This window comes from Sebastes umbrosus, chromosome 17 (genome assembly GCF_015220745.1).
Source record: "Sebastes umbrosus isolate fSebUmb1 chromosome 17, fSebUmb1.pri, whole genome shotgun sequence".
In the NCBI taxonomy this organism is placed as follows: Eukaryota; Metazoa; Chordata; class Actinopteri; order Perciformes; family Sebastidae; genus Sebastes; species Sebastes umbrosus.
Window position 1 is genome coordinate 5533163 of NC_051285.1, and position 21308 is coordinate 5554470.

A 21308-nucleotide genomic window follows, 5' to 3' on the forward strand; every position below is an offset into this window, starting at 1 on the left:
ATATTTGTTGAGGCATTTCACTAAAAAACAAAAATGACAGAGGTAGAGGAAAAGTCAGTAGGCGTCCTCCTCTGGGAACCATAAATGTTTGCACATGATTTCATGGCAATCCATCCAATACATCATTATGAGATATGAAGTCTCAGTATACCAGCAAACGTTTCCACAATAAATAAATCAATCAAACGGCATCATATTTTTAAATCAATGTTAATCAAATGGACAATGTCTGATTTATTTATTTATTCTTACTTTATATTTATTGACTCAATTAAACCATTTATGTACTTTTTTTCTCCAATCATCATAATCATCATCAGCAATATTTGTATGTGAAGGAAAATAAATAAATAATAATAAATAAATAAAAAGAAAAAGGAGAAACAGCCAGGCAAAATAACGATAATAATAATAATAATAATAATAATAATAATAATAATAATAATAATAATAATAATAAATGATAATAATAAATACAATTTAAAAAAGAGAAGAAAAACTGAAAAATAATAATAATAATGATAATAATAATAATAATAATAATAATAATAACAACAACAACAACAACAACAACAATAAGTAAATAAGTGAGTGGAAAATAAATATAAATGAGTTAAAAAAATAAAAATAATCATGATCATATAGAAATAAAACATATTATTATAATAAAATAAGTACTAACAAATTAATTAGGTAGATGAATGCTGATTATGAGACAGTAATAGAGAGAAGGGACTATAGAGTATGTCACCATAATAGTTCCCCATGTCTGATTAATAATAATAAGTTGATAAATACCTACAACCCTTTGTAAACAGCAGATTAACATTGATCTCACTGACTGAGTTTGTCCAAACGGTCCCAGTGTGTTGTTGGAGAGACACAGTTAGAGTTACAGCCGCAACAACACTCGGCCTCCTCCGATAACTCTACTTATTCTCCTCACTAGCAGATCATCTGTCTAAACCACAGAAACCCAATATCACACACACACACACACACACACACACACACACACACACACACACACACACACACACACACACACATTTCTTTCACTCTGGCTTTAACAAGCTCAGTGGCTCAAGGATGTAAGAGGAACTCAAATTGTTGTGACTACGTCCATTAAATAATAAAAAAAAGAATATATACATACAATGGATTACGTTACTAATTACAAAATTGCCATGTAATTTGTTTTCAGTAACTGATTACATTTCAAAGTAATCTGACCCAGTTCATCACCACAGCTCCCTCTAGTGTGCGTCTACTGAGAATCACCTCTGTAACATTTATTTAATTATTTAATAATGAATGATTCCACAGCATTTTCTGTATTATATTATCCAATGTCAGGTTGTATCACTTCATAAAAAAGTCAATGCAGTTAAATAAATAAATAAATAAATAAATAATTATGTGGCGGTACTGAGTCAGAAGACTGAAAAACAGTTCCCATCCACATAATAATATAAAATAAAATGCCTTCTTAATAATAATAATGAACAAATGCCTCTTCAATAATGAACAAATGCCTCTATATTAACAAACAATTAAGGAAACTGAAATATTGGTTTGTGTTTTTCCTTTTACCCTCCTTTAAAGTTTTCCCAAATAAAATACACTAAAAGAAATGGGTATAAAGGGTTTCATTGAAAATCAACAAATGAATAGAATACAAAAATACAGCCTACAGGCGTTAGGCTATTGTAAGGCAAGCCAGCTGTTGCACAAATAGCACCTAATTGTCCCAGTGCAGGTAACCCAATTGGTTGGCACTTAACTTGTTTCCCCAACTAGGAGAGTCAACACTCTCAACAAACAAAACACAAAGATCACAGAATCCCAAAAGGGCCCAAAACAGACCAGAGTTTCTGGTAAAGCTGATAACACATGTTGCATTGAGTGAAGGAGAGATCAGAATGACACTGGGTGTGCAGTTTCCCTCCTCTTTTAAGCCCTACAGAAAGGGCGTCGTTACACCCTGATTGGCCAAGAGGGGAATGCACCAAGCTGCTCTCAACTATCATTTAAGAGCCAGTCCCCACACCCTGCGCAACAGGTGAACTGAATAACCCTCTAATCACTCAGCAACTCAACCAAAAAAAACACCAGGGAAAAGGGAAACAACAGCAAGCACCAGAGAATTGGCAGCTGCCACAATTAAAACAAATTTCTTTTTTACTTCAGGGGACTCATTTATATATGTATATTTACATTTATTTATATATTTATTGCCTCATTTATTTCAGAATTTATTTCATAGCCATATTTATTTATTTCATCGGCATATGTATTTATTTATTTATGTATAAATTTGTTTATTTAATATTGAATGTTTACATAGCAATGTCTGTATTATATTATCCAATGTCAGGTTGCATCACTTTATAAAAAAAAGTCAATGTAGTTAAATAAATAAATACATTATTAAATAAATAAATACATACATATATAAATAAATAAATAAATAAATAAATGTTTTTTTTAATTTTATTTTTTAAATGTTTTTCAAAGGACTACTTTTATTTATTTCAGGGGACTCATTTATATATTTATATTTACATTTATTTATATATTTATTGCCTCCTTCCTTTATTTCAGAATTTATTTCATAGCCATATTTATTTATTTCATTGGCATATGTATTTATTTATGTATATATTTATTTATTTGATATTGAATGATTCCATAGCAATGTCTGTATTATAATATCCAATGTCAGGTTGCATCACTTTATAAAAAAAAGTCAATGCAGTTAAATAAATGAATAAACAAATAAATAAACAAATAAATAAATAGCTTTTTATTAATTACTACTTTTATTCATTTATTTATTGCCTCATTTATTTCAGAATTTATTTCATAGCCATATTTATTTATTTCATCGGCATATGCATGTTTTTATTTATTTAATATTGAATGATTTGATAGCAAAGTCTTTATTATATAAGCCAATGTCAAGTTGCATCACTTTATAAAAAAATAGTCAATAAATACATAAAAAAATATAATTATAGATATATAAATGAGTCAATATAGTTAAATAAATAAAAAAATAAATGGGTATCTTTTTTTAAAAATGTTTTTCAAATGACTACTTTTATATATTTCAGAATTAAATTTCATAGCCATATTTACTTATTTCCATATGCACATTTATTTATTTATGTATTTATTTATTTACTATTGAATGTTTTTATTATTTTGATCTTAAAGCTGCACACAGACAAAGTTAGAGACGACCTGATGAACACAATGGAGCGTTTAGCCAATAAAGAGCCAGATATTTACCTCAGGAGGTGGTTGATACCAAAAACAGAGCTAAAAAGAGAGCAAATATAGGTATAAAGTCTATCATGAGGCCAGAAACACAACTTTAAACAAATGCTGTTGTTGCTTTGTGTCTGCTGGACATATAAAACGGCAACCATACATCTTTATAATATGTAAAATAATAAAACAATATATAAAATCTACATTTTTACCCTCATAAGCTCTTCCTCAAATGGCTGGCTGAATAAACAAGGGTTAAATAAAAAAAAAATACACATGATGCAGTGTAAATTAACATTGAATTTTATTCATTTATCGAGTTTGAACTGACTTGGACGTAAAGTCAGCAACATTATTGCTGGAAGAAGAATTATTGATGCATTTTTCATACAGCTGCTTTGGTATGTTTTGGGCTCTCCCACAGTACAGTTACATTCACTGCGCCGTCCATAAATAATACTGTACAAAAATAATATGTGCTTCGACATAAGACATACTCTAGATCTAGATTTCCACTGTTTTTAAGAGGAAACAATAAGGCTTTGATCAATCAATGACATATACAGTTACTGGCATTATGTTAAATAGAATAAATTAGATTTTGCAGTTGCTGTAATGTCGTCCGTGTTCAAAGTGCATGAAAAAAGAAGGGAAATCCACTGGAGTGGGTGTAGATTCAGGTCCAGGCACAGCTGTAAAATGTCTTATTTTTTAAGTGAGTCCACTGTTGCATGTGCACCCTGAAGAGGGTCCATTTTAAGTTGTGCCTTGAGCTGAATTTCTACACCTTTTTTTGACAATGTAAGTAGTGTTTTCTCTGTTACATCCAACGTATGAGCTCAGGTCGACATCCTCAAGTTCAAATGTGCCGTCACAGCCCTCAAAAACACGCCGAGAGGAAGGTCAGAGGGCGTTTTTTTTTCCTCTCAGCAACACATCTTTGTGCTCCATATTCACAGTCTGTAATGGCAGGACTCTCTCCACTAGGCGGAGCTGTCTCCTAGCAGGCAGCGGTATCTTGACTCCACCAGTTTAGTTCAGCTTGTCAGCTCCTCCACGGCGCCTACAGCCGACACATCTGATGTTTGCTGTGTGAGGACGGGGCCAGCTCGTAGAAGAGGACGTAGGCGTTGCTGCTGCGAACCTGGCTTGAGGACACGGGGCTCACCCTGTACAGAACACACTGGAGTTATTACCCCGAGTACCACAGATCAAGGTGTCTTTAAGAACAAACCCAACCCAACACACATGTACACACCCAGTCTTCACTTTTAAATTGCTTACAAGTTGACACAGCTTTCAGAGTAATTTGACAGCAGTTGCGTACAGTGTAATTACTGTAGACAGCACAGCTGTCTGTCAATCTGATAAGATGCCATGTGAGGTAATGTGATAGGGAGTTACTGTTGGGTCTTTATTATACAATCAAACAGGAACAGGTGTGAGATCAAAGCTATCGACACTGCAATCAAAATAAAATAAATTTGTGATTAAAAAGCTTTGTTTGCAAATTGCAATTGTCTTTGCAAGTAACATTTTTGGATTCACAAGCAAAACTTTTGTATTTGCAAACTAAACAATTAGATTTGCAAGCAACATTTTTGGATTTGAAAACAAACTTTTGGATTCGCAGCAAAAATTTTTAATTCTTAAGCAAAACTTTTGGATTCACATAAATACATTTTTTGATTGCAGTGTTGACAGTTTTGCTTTTAAATCTATTTTTTGATTGCCCGTAAAGTTTGGTACTCAAACCTCGTCTGTTTTCTTACATAATAAAGACACAAAACTAACTCCATAATATGATGACATGCGAGTAGATTTGAGAGTAGTTACCTGGCGTCGTTGTAGCTGTACCACTCTCCCAGCGCCTGGTTTTTGCAGTAGGCCGTGTAATGGCCTCCCAGAGCGTTTCCAGAGTGGTTGGATACGGCATACAGGTTATACACGGGGCGCTCTGCAGGGAGACACAACACACTGTCAGTCAACACTGTCCTTATCCATCAAATCCAGCTGACCTTGGAAAGTGCACGAATTATCCTCCTCTGGTGACAAGCACCTTCGGGAAAATACTCACCGCCGCTCTCTGAGGCGAACTCCCGCAGGTCCAGCTCTTTGAGAGCGAAGTTGACGTAAGTGGAGAGTTTGCTGGTTCGGATGCTAGAGTCTGAGAAACGCTTCAGGTCTGAGAGGAACGCTGAGTCAAGGAACAGACACTGGTTCACAATGACATTATTGTGCTTTAAGTGCAATTTTGAGTACTTCTACTCCAACTTAAACTTTGATTTAGAGGAAATATATAAATTAGTTTTATACCACAATATCTATTTGACAGTTTTACTTCTCAGCTACTTTACAGGAAAAGATTCTTACAGATGAAGCATATGATCAACTTCTACTGCTACAGATTGACCTCATTTTCTCATAGACTTCTATACAATCAGACTTCTTTTTGCAAAAAGAGGAGTAGCCCCCTGCTGGCTATTAGAAATGATGCACGTTTAAGGCACTTCGTACTGGGAAGTTGATTTACAGATATCTTTTTCTCATTGTAAGTCTTTGGGAAAAAGTCTTTTTGAGCCAAAAGACATCACTTGACGAACCCGGAAGTTTTAATTCCACCGTTTGGGATTTACAAAATTTGCCTTGAAGCCCGATGCTGTTCATGGGGGCTTACTCTGAACCATAAAATTAGTCAATCATTGGCTGAGTGTAGGCTAACATGTTAGCAGGAAAACTGCCGTCATTTAAATGCATTAAACAAACCAAGATGTGAGGAAAGGATACGAAGCACGAGGATCTGAGGGAACTTCTGGATGCTGAATCTTTTGGTGCATTTCCTTCTGGTTTTGCATCTGTTGCAGGTCTGAGAGAGAGAAACAAAGACAGAGAGGACAGTGAGATACTGCTGCTGTATGATAATCCATCATATCATCTTTAGAAAAAGGAAGGTGGAGTCCTTACCGGCCTCTCATCCCCATCCAACACATCCTCTTTTGTAAAGAGCCTTAGGCAGTCTTTGAGAGACACTTCGCTTGAGCCCTTCTGTGGAGACAAAATCCAGTCAGCAAACTACATTATATTTATGGTATATATGATACAGCATGACAAGACTACGCTTTTATCATCAGAATTTGACAATTACGGACTTGTTTTCCACTGCAAGATAAAATCCTTTATTAAAGGCTGTTTAAGGTGTTCTGACCTGTGCAACAGGTATGGATAAATCCCAGAACGGGTCAAACACGGTAGAGCAGAAGCCACAGACGGAGCAGGTCACCGAGCTCTTCAGCTGTCCAACAAACAGATCTAAAGGCAGAAACAAGAGATGGAGAATTACGTTTAATATGCGTCTAAATCAAGGATGGTTTTAAGGTGTTTATGCAGCCCCCATTCAGGTAAATCTCTTACCCACTACTTTGCTGTCCTCTCTCTCCAGGTACATGTTCCACATCCGCTTACCCTTTTCCTCATCCCTGTAAATGAAACCAGACAGCTCAGGTCAAAATGGTGCATTTCTAAGACTTTGTGTGTTTATTTTGTGTTTTAATTTGTATTTAAGTCACTTTAAGACATTTTAAAGGTCCTTTCTCAGGTCTGTAATTCCAGTATATAAGTATAATATATATGACTATTGTCATTTGAAAGGGTGGGTCCGTTATTTTGAGGTTTTTATATCATTCATACATCAGTACGTAAGTTTTAGCGTCAAAATGCTATTTTCCTTCAAGCTCTTCTAAAAACCTTTTCCCTCTTCTGAAGAATAATGTGAAGTTCATAAATGGCCATATAACTGTAAAACCTTGAAGGAATTTAAATGCATTGTATTTCTAAATAATTACACAGTTTATTTCCATGTTTCAGGCGTGCAGCAGTGTTTTTTGGCAGTGAGAGGTGTCAGCCATCAGGGAGGTTATGAGTGACTTATTAGGAGCGGTGGTGAGAGGTGTGCTGACTTACGACAGGTGGTCAAAGTCCTCGATGGACACCTTGGGGCGGACGGTCACTCTGTTCACCTCATTATGGAGGCCATCCAATAAGAAACGCAGGAACTCCTGGGCGTCCTGCTGACTGCAGAGACACAAAATCATTACTTTCTTTCCTCTGGACTGAATGAAAAGGTTTCAAAGCAGCAGGAGGAGGAGGAGGAGGAGGGAAGACTTACCTGCAACCCATGAATTTGGGAGCGTATCTCTGGATCTGGCTCCTTAAGTCAGAGGGACTGACGGCCTCGTTGTTCACAGACGTCCACAGGCTCTGAGTCAGCTTTGCGAACTCTGAAGGAAAGACAAATAAAGACAGAAAATGAGACCATAATCATGAAAAAAAACACCATCCTTTACTAAATTCAACATACTTTTATTAATAAAATGACGACTGGATCCACTTTGGGTTGTATTTCTTTTCCCAAAATCTGCATTTTGCTCCAAAGTCACCAGAGAAATTGGTATTCTTTAGCTTAAGATGCAGAGTTTTGACCTTGAGTAAGACATTTCTGTAAATCCAGACTGTACTAAAGGGAGATTTCTACTTATTTGTATGAAAATAAACATTATGTTTTGAGCTTGATGTGTATGAAAACAAGCAGACAGCATGGACTCAACCAGGGCGGATTTTTTTTTTTAATGGTAAAGTAAAATAATAATTATTTTTGGGCATCGAAGGTTGTTCTTGACCTCAGCTGACTGTCCGCTTACTATGAACTGCACTCAACTGGTCGTCATCAGTGAATGGCAGTGGCTCAGGTGTCGCGGTGACGTGGAAGTGGGTCACGTGACGACACCTGAGCCACTTCCATGCACTGAGGAAGAGTCATCTCACTAGTGTTGTAGTTCAGACCACCTAAACCGAGGCCAAGTCATGACTACTAATTACAGAGGCAAAGATATGGCCTTTTATACTGAGTGTTAATACCTGTTTTTATTAGGATATATTCACACGCTGTAGTGAGTGACACATGAGAACACCCTAAAGGAGTTTCATTTTGACCAGTATTATGTAAAGTATTACATGTCTGATTGCAGTTTGGTCTGGTCACAGCACAAAGGTCATATAAACTGACAGTATGAGACCTTACTGCTGAGTCATAAAGTGTCATAACATTAACAAGGAGCTACACAGGTCTACAGTGTTCCTCGTTATGCTGCTAACTTGTGTTGTTTTAACAGCTCGGCGTCTCGTCCTACCTTCCATGAGAGCAGCGTTGGTCGTGCAGTTGTTGTTGAGGTCGGACCGATGGACGTTTCTCAGGCAGTAATCTCTCAGCTCGGGGGTGTTACTCAGACATTGAAGGATGGAGTTCATGAAACACTGGAAATCAGCAAAAAACACAAACATTAATTCAACGAGGTTCCAGGTCAAAGTGCAGCGTGTTGTTCATTAGACCGAAGTAAAAATCACTCACTGTGTTGCCCAGATTCTTCAGTCCCACCAGGCCTTGAGGACTCTTGTTCTATTAGAATAGAAAAGCAAAGAGATTTTAGTGTATGCACGCATTTATTGGAGAATTGTAAATTGAACACATAGAGGTATAACACAGCAGCAGAAAGACTCATTCAGTATAAAGAATCCACCTATCATAGTGTCAGTATGATGTCACCACAGCATGATATCAACCCTGTTACACTCCTCAAGTGTGAATAAGCCTCAGATGACAGTCTGGCATTTATTCAGTGCACACCATCTGATGGTCACATGCTTGGATGAAACACCACAGTGTGTTCCTGCACTGATGAGCCTACCGGCCGGCCTTCACTCACACCGCAGTGGCGTCACGCCAGCATGTGACGCAGGCCGAAGAGAAACGCTCCACTGAGACTCTGCAGAAACACAACGTGGTGTCGAGTTATTTCTGTGAAGAGTCTCAAATTGCTGCCCGAGTTTAAGGATCAAGGAGTTTATACGACATATCTGGTGGCACTGGTGGCGTTAATCATCTGCAGGGCAGACTGATGCAAGGACTCGGAAAGCCAACGCAATGCTGATGTATGTATGACTTTAGCAAGCACAATCTTGTTCTTGTCAGTATGGAAACGCTGTGAAACAAACATTTAGATCAACTAAATCACATATATCAAGCCTCTATAGGCTGACTAGGCATTGGGTTTGCAGCGGACGAAAGAAAAGTTGGCCAAAGAATCACTTTTTGTAATGCGTTTGAGTATCAACAGGTGACATATTAGCTTGTGACCTGTAGCTCATCCTGAATGAGGGAACATAGTGACAGTGTAACGTGATGACTTGGGAGCCAGTAAGTGGCGTCACGCGTCAACACTTTCGCTGACGGCAGAGGAGCTGCATGTGGAAACAACAGCAACGCACTGACGGAAGCACACGCGAGGGAACAGACGCACATGTGTACGCACACAAATAAACTATTAACTGCCTCTATTTAGTGTAAATATACCGTAGTTTATTCTGAATTGTACAGTAAGTTCTGCTGTCTGTTTGTGGTGGGTGTTTGCCTACAGTGTTATCATAGCAAATGATATGTGAGGTCAGACGTGTGAGATATGAGGTGTGTGTACAGTATTTGCTTGCATTTCACACAAGGCCTTTTTTTTTAAGCAAATAGGAACAGGTTCCTAACGTGCAGAGAGGTTTAGTGCCCAGTGATGGTCGTTAAAAGCTGAAAATAGAACGTGACAATATAAACTATCAACAGCCCTCTTGGCTGAAATCTAGTGTCTCTTCTTCTCTGCAGTATTTGAAGGTGACCATATGGTGTTGAGTCCCAATCTGCTGCTCTGCTGTGGTGAATACTGACCAGCGGGGCTCGGCACGCTCAGCAGGCAAGCTAGAGATCTAAAAATCCTTAAAAAAACCTGAGGAAGTGATGCGTTCAGGTAATCTCTCTGAGCCCTCCACTGGTTGGCTTGACTTCAGAGAGAAAGAGAGAGGGAGGTAGAGGAGGCAGCGATATGCATGCCTGCTCAAGGCCGTATACTGTAACACGTGACGAAGACGGACGGTGCCAGCTATGCCACTCCCTTGGAGAAAGTATGAGTCTCCTGTTATATAATAGCAGGACTGGGAGAGCTACCAAATACCACAAGTAGAAGTACTGGCGCGCTCCTGACACTCTACTAAAATGATCCTGATGAAAAATACCTGCTAGTTTGAAAAGACACAGACATTTTATGTTCTCAGCTGAGGAGCGATGACAAAAGTTGTGCCCTGATGTATGTGATAAACTCCACTAGGGCTGCAACCAACGATTATTTTCATTGTCGAAGATTTTCTCAATTAATTCTAATAGTTGTTTGGTCTATAACACGTCAGAAAATGGTGAAAAATGTTGATCAGTTATCACTTATTTTCTTAAAAAATTACTCAAACCGATTATCAAAATAGATGGCGATTAATCTAATAATTGACAACTCATCGATTAATCGTTGCAGCTCTAAACTCGACTAAGAGTCTACAGTCTACTGTCAGCCCAATTAATGGATAATGAAAACCTGATGATGGTGCTGGAGTCATTAGGTTTAATCCTCTGGACATCATTAATATCTTTACCAAATTTCATGGCAATCCATCCAACAGTTGTGGGGATATTTCAGTCCAGAGCAAAGTGGCGTTACCAACCGCCCAATCGCCATAAAAACTACATTAAACTACTAAATTACACCAAGACAAGTCAGAGCAATAAGCTCCTCTGTGTGTGTCCAGTGTAAACACGAGCATGCATACCAGCGAGAGCACACAATATCCCCTACAGTATTATCAAGGACAAAGGCTTGAAGTGCAGCCCGAGCTGTAAACACGTCAGGCCATGTGTTAACAAAATGTACTCTGCAGATGATAAGGTGACAGTCTGGACGCATTCCTTATCGGCAGCGCTGCTTTCCTATTACGCAACAAGCGTTACACTCGAATTGTTGCTTTGATGCGGGCGGCCGCTGTGCTCGACGACCTCCTGCATTGTGTTAATGCCATGTGTGCTTATACAGCCTCGTCCTTCTCCACTTAAAGGGCAGATAAGGGCCTTAAGGTCAGAGCTGGACGTCCACAAAGCTCTCTGTGGCGTCCCATGTGGTCTCACAGTTAAATAAGATGAGAACTGATTTAAAGATGGCTGTGATTTTACTATTTCTGCTTTTAAAAGCTGCACAAGCTGACGTTTTTGTGCAAAAGGGTCACTTGTCTGCCTCAAAGACAAAATTCTCTCTCAATTTAATGACCTTACTACACCGTACCGACTCTAACACTAATTCATGGTGTCTATTTTAGCTTTGCCATGATATATTGTTACTGGATATGAGTAGTTTTACTGCGATATTAGCATAGAAATACAGTGAAATGTTAATGTCAGCATACTTGATCTACTTTATACAACATAAACTAAAAACACATCAATTCAGCCAAGCCTTTGATCACGAATGGTTATTATTTTATTCATATATTTTATTGTATTTAAGTTGTAAAATGATATTCTATTTTATTGTTATTTTATTAATAACTTATTTTATTGTATTTAAGTTGTATACGTTTATTCTATTTTATTGTTATTTTATTAATCACTTATTTTATTGTATTTAAGTTGTATAATTTTATTCTATTTTATTTTTTATTTTATTAATCTAGTTATTACTTCACACTATTCACACACTTTGGTCTTATTTTATAAACTTATTTTATTGTATTTAAGTTGTAAAATTGTATTGGATTTTATTATTTTATTAATCACTTTTTTTATTGCATTTAAGTTGTATAATTTTATTACATTACGTATTTTCTGTTGTTTTCATAGTCAACACATGTTCTGTCTTATTATCTGCATGTCAGTCATCTGTGAAGCACTTTGAACTCACCTGTATGAAAGGTGCTAAAATTGGATTAATTTATGATCTATAGGCTTATAACTAAACTTGTTCACATGCCTTCACCCAGGTTTAAAAATGCATCAGAGTTAAATTTGCAATCACATTTGAAACAAATTGAAGAAGTTGTTTCCCCCTTTTTTGCAAGTAAAACAACTCAATTATAATATAACATTATTTTTTCTATGATTTTTTTCATCTAAATGCACCTTTTCTACACTTATCAGTCCTTACTGCCACACTGAACAAATACCATAATAAAAGTTTTATTAAAAGCCAAACAAATCTAGTTTCCATGGAAACAGAAGTTAGCAGGTGAGCACATGGATGACACACAGGTGACCCTCAAGATGAAGGAAAACAAGGTTAATCACCTTTTCTTCTCTAGTATTTAGTGCGTGTCCTCACCATACAGCTTAGTAATTGTGTATTTTGAATTACATTTAAAAAAATAACTTAAACATGTCCTTAAAAAGATATTAGAATTTTTAATATCTGTCATAAAAAACAACATATTTTACTACTATTATTTATTTATTTATAGAAAAAAATATGAAAATATAATAGAAATTTTAAAAAGCAAAATGTATAAAATGAACATTATTGTAATGTTGCCTTAAGGACATGTAGTATAAGAACAAGTGATAAAAAATGTAAAAAAATAAACATGTTACAGATTAAAATCTCAACCACTATATGTAATGTTGTGTACCTGTTTACATGTGTATGTTTTTTTAAATTTGGGAGTCAAAAGTGACCAAAGTTGCAGAAACGCCCATATATATGTTCTATATAGTAGTACTCCTTAGAACATACTAGAACAACTTTAACAAGTCTGATGTTGATGTTTTTCTTTCTAAAAAACAATAACATGTATATGAGGAAGAGGCAGACAGGTGAGATAGAAGCAGTGGTGGAGTGGTTTTATTTAAAAATTAAATTAAAATTAATGTTGAATTCATGTATATTGGATCCTAAGAGTCAAAGCTAACGTAGCACACCTTGTTAACTGCCATTTACCTGCAATACTAGCAAAAATGTCCTTATATAGATATTAGAAGATATTAGAATTGCAATATCTGTCATAAAAAAACAATTTTTTTATATATATGTGTGTGTGTGGTTACTGTCTATATTTTTTAGGATGTAGAGAAAGATCATGATTTAAAAAAAAAAAAAAAAAAAGTAAAATATTTATATCAATATTTACAATGATGCACTGAGGAAAATTAATTGAAAAAAATTTAAATGTTATAGAAATTAAAAAAGCAAAATGTATAAAATATTATATTATTGTAATGTTGCATTAAGGACATTTAATAAAAGAACCAGTGATAAAAAATCTCAACCACTCTATGTAATTGTGTGTACCTGTTTATATTGGGAAATATTAAAATATAAATTGGGAGTCAAAAGTATTCCTTAGAATATACTAGTACACAACAACTTTAAAAAGTCTGTAAAGGCAGAAACAATTTAGTTTTTCTATAATAATAATAAAACAATACAATGTATATTCTGAAGAGGCAGACAGGTGAGCTGGAAGCAGCAGAGGTGCAGTGGAGGAGGAGGAGGAGGACTCACCTTGGCCTGGTTGATGATCAAACCCATGAATGTGGACACCAGCTTGGACCGAGACAACGAGGGACTCTTCCTCCGCAGCTCGGGCTTCTCAAACGGGAGAGCAGCCGGCAGCTCCTCCGGTACAGTCACCGTGTAGGAGTGTCGCAGAGACGGCATGTTTATGGCTGGTAGGCGCTGTTGAATGTTGTCTTTTAGTCTGGTAGTCAGTCCAACAGCAGCCAGTGAAACCTCCACTGACAGACTGGTTATTAATCAGGTAATAATTAATAGATATACGGTCAGGTCCTGCAGGTTTCTGTGCCTCTTCAGTCCTGCTTCTTGTTCACAAACCTGCCCTAGAATAACACAGAGGTGGTATGTACTGGAGTTTCAACTGCGTCCTATAATAAACATCTCCTCCCACAACACTGAGGCGCTGCCTTCAGGTGCTGTAGGAAATAGCAAAACTGCTCTTGGCGCATTGGTTATTTACAATGATGCACTGATGAAGATTAATTGAAAATAAAAGAAAATATTATAGAAATTAAAAAAGCAAAATGTATAAAATGAACATTATTGTAACATTTAGTGATAAAAAACACAATATATATATATATATATATATATATATATATATATATATACACACACATATATACATATATACATATATATGTGTATATATATAAATACATGTATATACACATATATACATATATACATATATATGTGTATATATATAAATACATATATATATATATACATATATACATATATACATATATATAACATTTTTTTTATTTTTTTTCTCTTCTTATTATTTAGAAGTCACCTGTCACCATGGCAGACAGGTTTTCCTTATATAAAGAAATATCTTTTTATATACATACATACACATATACATATATATCAAAATAGAAGAAAAAAATAATAATTATACAAATAATAATGATAATAATGAATATGTGTGTATGTGTATGTGTATGTATGTATGTGTATGTATGTATATATATATATAAATATTATATATATTATATTTTATTGTTATTTTATCAATCACTTATTTGGTTGTATTCAAGTTGTATAATTTATTCTATTTTATAATTTTATTAATTTATTTTATAGTATTTAAGGTGTATTAAATTCCTGCATTCAAAATCGTACCAAGTATGTACCCGCAAAATAGTAGTAAAGACACTCAGTTGGCAGTAAAAATCCTATTATTTTATATGACATTATAGAGTCCTACAGAAATGAGCGGGAATGAGTCATTAAACCCGGAAATGAGTTTAGCTCTTCCATTCTTTTAAAGGTCTTCTTTATTAATTACTTATTCTATTGTATTTAAGTTGTATAAGTTTATTCTATTTTATTGTTATTTTATCAATCACTTATTTTGTTGAATTCAAGTTGTATCATTTTATTCTATTTTATTTGTATTTTATTAATCACTTATTTTATTGTAGTTGCGTTGCTAGGCAACAGCTTGGGTCCATGTTTACTTCCTGTCAGCTGGTGTTATTTACATCCAATGCAACGGGAAATAAACTGGGACACATTTAGTATGTTTACGTTTAAAACCGTGTAATGGTCTAAATATTGAAGATTTGTGACATCACAAATGGACAGAAATCCTAACGGCTTGTTTCAAACGCACAATTTCTGAATACAGGCTGTGTGAGTTTCTCCGTATATTGAGCATTTTGATAGTTTAACAGTATTTATATAGCACTTAAACCTGTTTTATAATATAAAAGACATGAAAATCTCACTTTTTACAATATGGGACCTTTAATTCATCCATGAGCTCTTCCGGTTCTCTCGTCCCTATCATTGACAAGATTATAAATCAGCCTTAGTTTATGCTGTTGGAGCAAAAAAACTGTTTAAACAGTAGATATTTTTACTGTTTTTTCTGAAATTCAATCTATTGTGTAGCTAAAACTGAATATGTGTGTGTTAGCGTAAAATAAAAACTCTCATCAGCCCAAAAACTTGAGACTTGCTGACTTTGACTTCGATCTTTAGACTTGATACAGAAACAGCTCTGAGTCTGATAAGAGGCTTGATAGCTGGCCTTGTAAACCTTTGCAAGTCCTTACAAATCACTGAGTCCAGTGCTGTCAGAGCCACGTAACAAGCCATACTTAGCTGATGAATCAGGTTTTATACCTATTTATATTATTGTATATGGGGAGGGGTGAAACCACACAATATGGACTGAATGACGGAAGGGTTTACTCCCTAAAGCTGGGGACACACCAAGCCGACATCAGGGAACGTACATGAAAACAAATCTGACTAGAGGTAGGACAAAACATTAAAACCCTATTCACTCCCATCTGCCACACCATGAAAGCAATTACATCGTACACACAGTCCGTCATGGAGGGAACACCTTAAACTGTTCCGGACCCAACAGGAACACTTTGAGAAGAATGTGGACGGCTTACTTTGGCACATTCCAGTCCTGTCAGATTCTCACTGTATGTTTGACAGCTTTAATAAGATCAAATTCCTGGTTCATTACATCAGGAAGGAGTTGCAAAAGAGCAGACAGTGATTGCAACAAGGTGGGGAGCTGATGACAAAACTCAACTCTTAATTTGGTCAATCATACAAGCTCCACCAATCCACAGACCCGGCAATACGTCATTTGGAAAACAATCCTGTGTCCCTCGTAGACGGTAACAGAGTAAACAGAAGAAGGTGAAACATGTCTCCAAACTTCTACTATTAAACAAATCGCTAATAGTAATAACGCTGTCGAAGAGTTGCTGTGTAGTTGGTTGCACCAACAATAAATCCCAAAACACTGATGTCTGATATGTTCCCTTGCCATGTCCTAAAAAATATCTAATAGAGGGGCTTTATGGCTCCAAGCTATAGACCAGACCATCATGACTTTATGGCTCCAAGCTATAGACCAGACCATCATGACTTTATGGCTCCAAGCTATAGACCAGACCAGCATGGCTTTATGGCTCCAAGCTATAGACCAGACCAGCATGGCTTTATGGCTCCAAGCTATAGACCAGACCAGTATGGCTTTATGGCTCCAAGCTATAGACCAGACCATTATGGCTTTATGGCTCCAAGCTATAGACCAGACCAGTATGGCAAGTCTAGATAAGCAACATCCGTCCACTGTGTTTGACGAGGGAAGACTGAAGGGACATGGTGGCCATCAACCTTCATTTATTAAGGTATTGCCAACGCTCAGGTTCAGGCAAGGTCGCAAAATAATTATTAAACGTCTGTATAACAAGAGATGAATGCATACTTGGCAAAATTACAATCCAAACATACGTCAAATTGCATTGAAGTCTATGAGATCTTCGGTTTTCTATCCCCCAAAAGGGGGCGCAGCGTTGAATTTTTGCGAAGTACCCGTATGTGCTCTGACGTAAAGCAGCGAGTCTGTCAGATTATCATGAAAGTTGCTGAGCACATTCATATTTGACAAATCCACTTGCCTTTTTTTAAAAAGACCCCCGTGGCCTTTTGTTTTCACACCTCTCTGAAAACAAACGTTACTGAATCATTAATGTGTGATATCAATAAAATGTGGCTAAGCTGTCATGTAGTTTAGATTAAACTTGATGAGAGAGATATGATCAAGATAACAGCCATGTGCTTTGAACTATTGTTAATAATCATCTCTGAATGCCATGTTACGTAACAAGACAAGAGCACATGCACGCAATAAATATTATCTGACAGACATACCGGTTTGACGTTGCTACTCTACGACAGAGAAAATGGCTGTGAAAGTACTCACTAATTACAACACTTACAACTTTAAACACAGCTTTTACAGCTTAACAAAGGCGATCATTCCTTTCAAATAAGTACTTGAACTTTGCTCCTCCACCCTCAGGCGAGGCCTGCATCCTGCACACACGCACGCACGTCAGCGAGGGAATACCTCAGGGTGTTACTCACGTTTGGTGCAATATTTACCACAGTCACCACTTTTGTTTAGTGTGGTAGCATGATAACTAGGGCTGTCAATCAATTAAAATATTTAAACACGATTAATCGCAAATGAATCGCATTTTTTATCTGTTCAAAATGTACCTTAAAGGGAGATTTGTCAAGTATTTAATACTCTTATCAACATGGGAGTGGGCAAAAATGCTGCTTTATACAAATGTATGTATATATTTATTATTGGAAATCAATTAACAACACAAAACAATGACAGTTATTGTCCAGAAACCCTCACAGGTACTGCATTTAGCATCCTCAAATCATAACATGGCAAACTGCAGCCCAACAGGCAACAACAGCTGTCAGTGTGTCAGTGTGTTGACTTGACTATGACTTGCCCCAAACCGCATGTGATTATCATAAAGTGGGCATGTCTGTAAAGGGGAGACTCGTGGGTACCCAGAGAACCCATTTTCATTCACATGTCTTGAGGTCAGAGGTCAAGGGACCCCTTTGAAAATGGCCATGACAGTTTTTCCTCGTCTGGAGCATTATTTAACCTCCTTCGCGACAAGCTTTAACACTGAGTCCGCTACAACCTCCGAAAGATCGATTGCGTTAATGTGTTAAAGAAATGAATGGCGTTGAAACAAATTTGCGTTAACGTGTTATTATCGAGTTAACTTTGACAGCGCTAATGTTAACATTAAAGGTCCCATATTGTAAAAAGTCTTTTATATTATAAAGCAGATTTAAGTGCTGTACAAATACAGTTAAACTATCAAAACGCTCAATATAAGGAGAAACACACACAGCCCGTATTTAGAAATTGCGCATTTGAAACAAGCCGTTAGGATTTCTGTCCATTTGTGATGTCACAAATCTACAAGATTTTGACCATTTCACAGTTTTAAACATAAACATTCCAAATGTGTCCCAGTTTATTTCCTATTGTAGTGGATGTGAATGACACCAGCTGACAGGAAGTAAACATGGACCCAAGCTGTTGCCTAGCAACGCAACTACAATAAAATAAGTGATTAATAAAATACAAATAAAATAGAATAAAATGATACAACTTGAATTCAACAAAATAAGTGATTGATAAAATAACAATAAAATAGAATAAACTTATACAACTTAAATACAATAGAATAAGTAATTAATAAAGAAGATCTTTAAAAGAATGGAAGAGAAAGTAAACATGGACCCAAGCTGTTGCCTAGCAACGCAATTCCGTTGAAATTCCGTTGAAATGCACTAAAACGGAGCGTTCAGACAGAGGGTGAATACAGGTATATTCAGGCAGACAGTATGAGAAAAATTAAGTTTTTTTTTTTAACATTACAGCATGTAAACATGTTCTAATAGAAACATAAAATACAAGTATGAACCTGAAAATGAGCACGATATGGGACCTTTAATACCACTATCATCACAGCAGTCACAAAGTGTACAGCTGATGCTGATAGGGATGTGGATGTGGTCAGTGCTGTAGGTGTTTGGCCATAGCCTTGGACAAATAAAAATCTTTACCTGCAGGCTTTTGGTACTTTAAGTGTATTTTGATACTAGTAATTTTGTACTTTTAATTAAACCAGCAGTAGGCAGAATGTTTTTGGCATCGCTGGGCTAAAATTTCACAATTCAACATGTTGTAACTCAAGTGCTCTTTCAGCCGACGGCGGCGGATATACAAGCTGTTGTTATGATACGTACATGAAAACAAATCTGACTAGAGGTAGGACAAAACATTAAAACCCCATTCACTCCCAGCTGCCACACCATGAAAGCAATTACAGCGTACACGCAGTCCGTCATGGAGGGAACACCTTAAACTGTACACATGTACAAGCAAACCCAACAGGAACGCTGATGTGAAGAAATCCCTTTTTCTAATTAACCTCCCAAATGCATCAAAGTGATGAACACATTAAAGCATTTCTTACTGTAATCCAATAATATAATATACATTTTTCTGATACGGGTCATTCTGGATAATCAGTATTTTTACTTTTGGTACTTTAAGTGTATTTTGATGCTAGTACTTTTGCACTTTTAACTAAACCTGCAGTGGGCAGAACGTTTTTGGCATCATTGGGCAACAATTACATAATAATCTTTCAGCATATTGTAGTTCAAGTGGTCTTTCAGCGTGAAAGCACTCAACTTCAAACACACCTTTTCCATCTTAACAAAGCCGCTTCCGTGATTCAGACATGTAAATATGGACATACACTTTGTTCCTCCACCCTCAGGCAAGGCCTGCATCCTGTACACATGCACGTCAGCGAGGGAATACCTCAGGCAGTTACTCATGGTTGACCAAACCCAGGGAACCCTTTTCTATCAGTGTCATCTTACCTAAACTTTACATGCTTTACATAGAGCAGTGAATCACGCACAAATACCAGCAACATGACGGACTAAAAGAAAAAAAATTGAAGCTTCCGTTTGCAGTATGGTCCAAGTAGAGCAGCTAATTAAAGTAATCATTTATCTGAGATAATAATAGGGATGAACCGATCCGACCTGGGCTTTGGCTCCTGGCCGATGCAGAGTAGAGATCTGATACCGGTGTTTAATTAATCAGCTGCATTCCTCGCTGTGTGGAAGTGACTGGGATCTTTATTTTATGCGTAAGGTGACATCAGGCTTGACTTAAAGGGACTGTAAGTAAGTTTTTATATGTATAAAGAGTTTTTTTATTGACAATGTGTGAACAAGTTGTAACCTAATCTAAAAAATGAGACCTTCCGTGACTTTTTGGGTTTCCTTTATCAGCATGTAGACTGCTTTTAATGTTAAAAATGCAGGATGTTTTTCAGTCATAGGCGCTCCGCTTACAGGGCTAACAGTGTGCAACGAAAGCTAACGGTCGGTTTGAAATGGAGTCCGCTAACGCCAACGAATGACCAGCCGCCACCACAACTCAGACTCCCAACACAAACTCCACGGAAGCACAAAAAAACACAGGTATCACTGTTAAGCAATTTTGTATTCTTACGTATAGCCCCTTTAAACATTGCTTTCCTTTGTAAAACAAAATGTGACCAATAAATACATCGATATTAATTTAATTAATTAATTTTTAATATTTAAATAATAAATCGTACACTAGCAAAGTGGTAAAAAGTCTTCAAAATTAAATTTTATTTAATTTGAATTTTCAATTTAAATTAAAATTACAGTATATGTGTGTGTATGGTATATAAACATAGAATTGAATTGAATAGATCAGCCCCATTGTCACCGCTATCCGATCCAGTATCGGTATATTCCTAACTAATAATACCTAATTGCTTTAGTTTTATTCAGTATTTTTAAGAGGAGATTATTAGTATTTAGCACTAACTGTACTGCAGGTGACTACAAGATATGAAGCACAATGTTTGACAGCTTTACATTTGTGAATCCAGTTTCGTTGTAACTCTTGTTAAATTAATATTGTTTTCACGGTTCTGTTGCTTCGAGTATAAAGGTCATCTCCGGTCTTCAACTGCATAGTGAGGACAGCAGAAGACGTATAAAGGAAGCCTGAAACCTACAATATAACAAAGGTAATAAATTGCATAGCAATTATGTAATTTCATTTAGCCTTGTTTGAACCAATGTGAACGTACTTCCTTTCATTCCAACATTAAGCTACCATTGAATGTGACTGATAGCTGATGGATGACTACAGCTTGAAGGCATGTTTCATCGTGGAAAGAA

General features: G+C 36.3%; 1 protein-coding gene across 2 annotated transcripts; it reads right to left on the reverse strand.

Annotated features, from left to right (window-relative positions):
* Nucleotides 1-3558: 3558 nt before the first annotated feature.
* LOC119476039 (ubiquitin carboxyl-terminal hydrolase 2-like) lies at nucleotides 3559-14068 on the reverse strand. Of its 2 annotated transcripts, none has more exons than XM_037749215.1 (12): nucleotides 13683-14068; nucleotides 8681-8728; nucleotides 8463-8586; nucleotides 7442-7553; nucleotides 7237-7347; nucleotides 6688-6752; nucleotides 6482-6585; nucleotides 6241-6321; nucleotides 6064-6142; nucleotides 5354-5461; nucleotides 5113-5233; nucleotides 3559-4445 (listed from the first exon to the last, which is right to left on the reverse strand). In XM_037749215.1, exons 1-12 carry the CDS (start codon nucleotides 13836-13838, stop codon nucleotides 4340-4342), a joined length of 1215 nt encoding a protein of 404 aa, XP_037605143.1. In that variant the 5' UTR covers nucleotides 13839-14068; the 3' UTR covers nucleotides 3559-4339. The 2 variants fall into 2 exon arrangements, with proteins under 2 accessions (XP_037605143.1, XP_037605144.1); XM_037749216.1 differs by lacking the exon at nucleotides 13683-14068 and adding an exon at nucleotides 8850-8874.
* Nucleotides 14069-21308: the final 7240 nt, after the last annotated feature.

Bases quoted from the DNA above. Each gene is read 5' to 3' on its own strand.
- LOC119476039 (XM_037749215.1), bottom strand. From the start codon at position 13,838: ATGCCGTCTCTGCGACACTCCTACACGGTGACTGTACCGGAGGAGCTG. The intron at 8,587-8,680 runs GTGAGTGATTTT...GCTGATTTCCAG, and splicing joins TGAAGAATCTGGGCAACACA to TGTTTCATGAACTCCATCCT. The intron at 6,322-6,481 runs GTCAGAACACCT...TTGTCTCCACAG, and splicing joins TATCCATACCTGTTGCACAG to AAGGGCTCAAGCGAAGTGTC.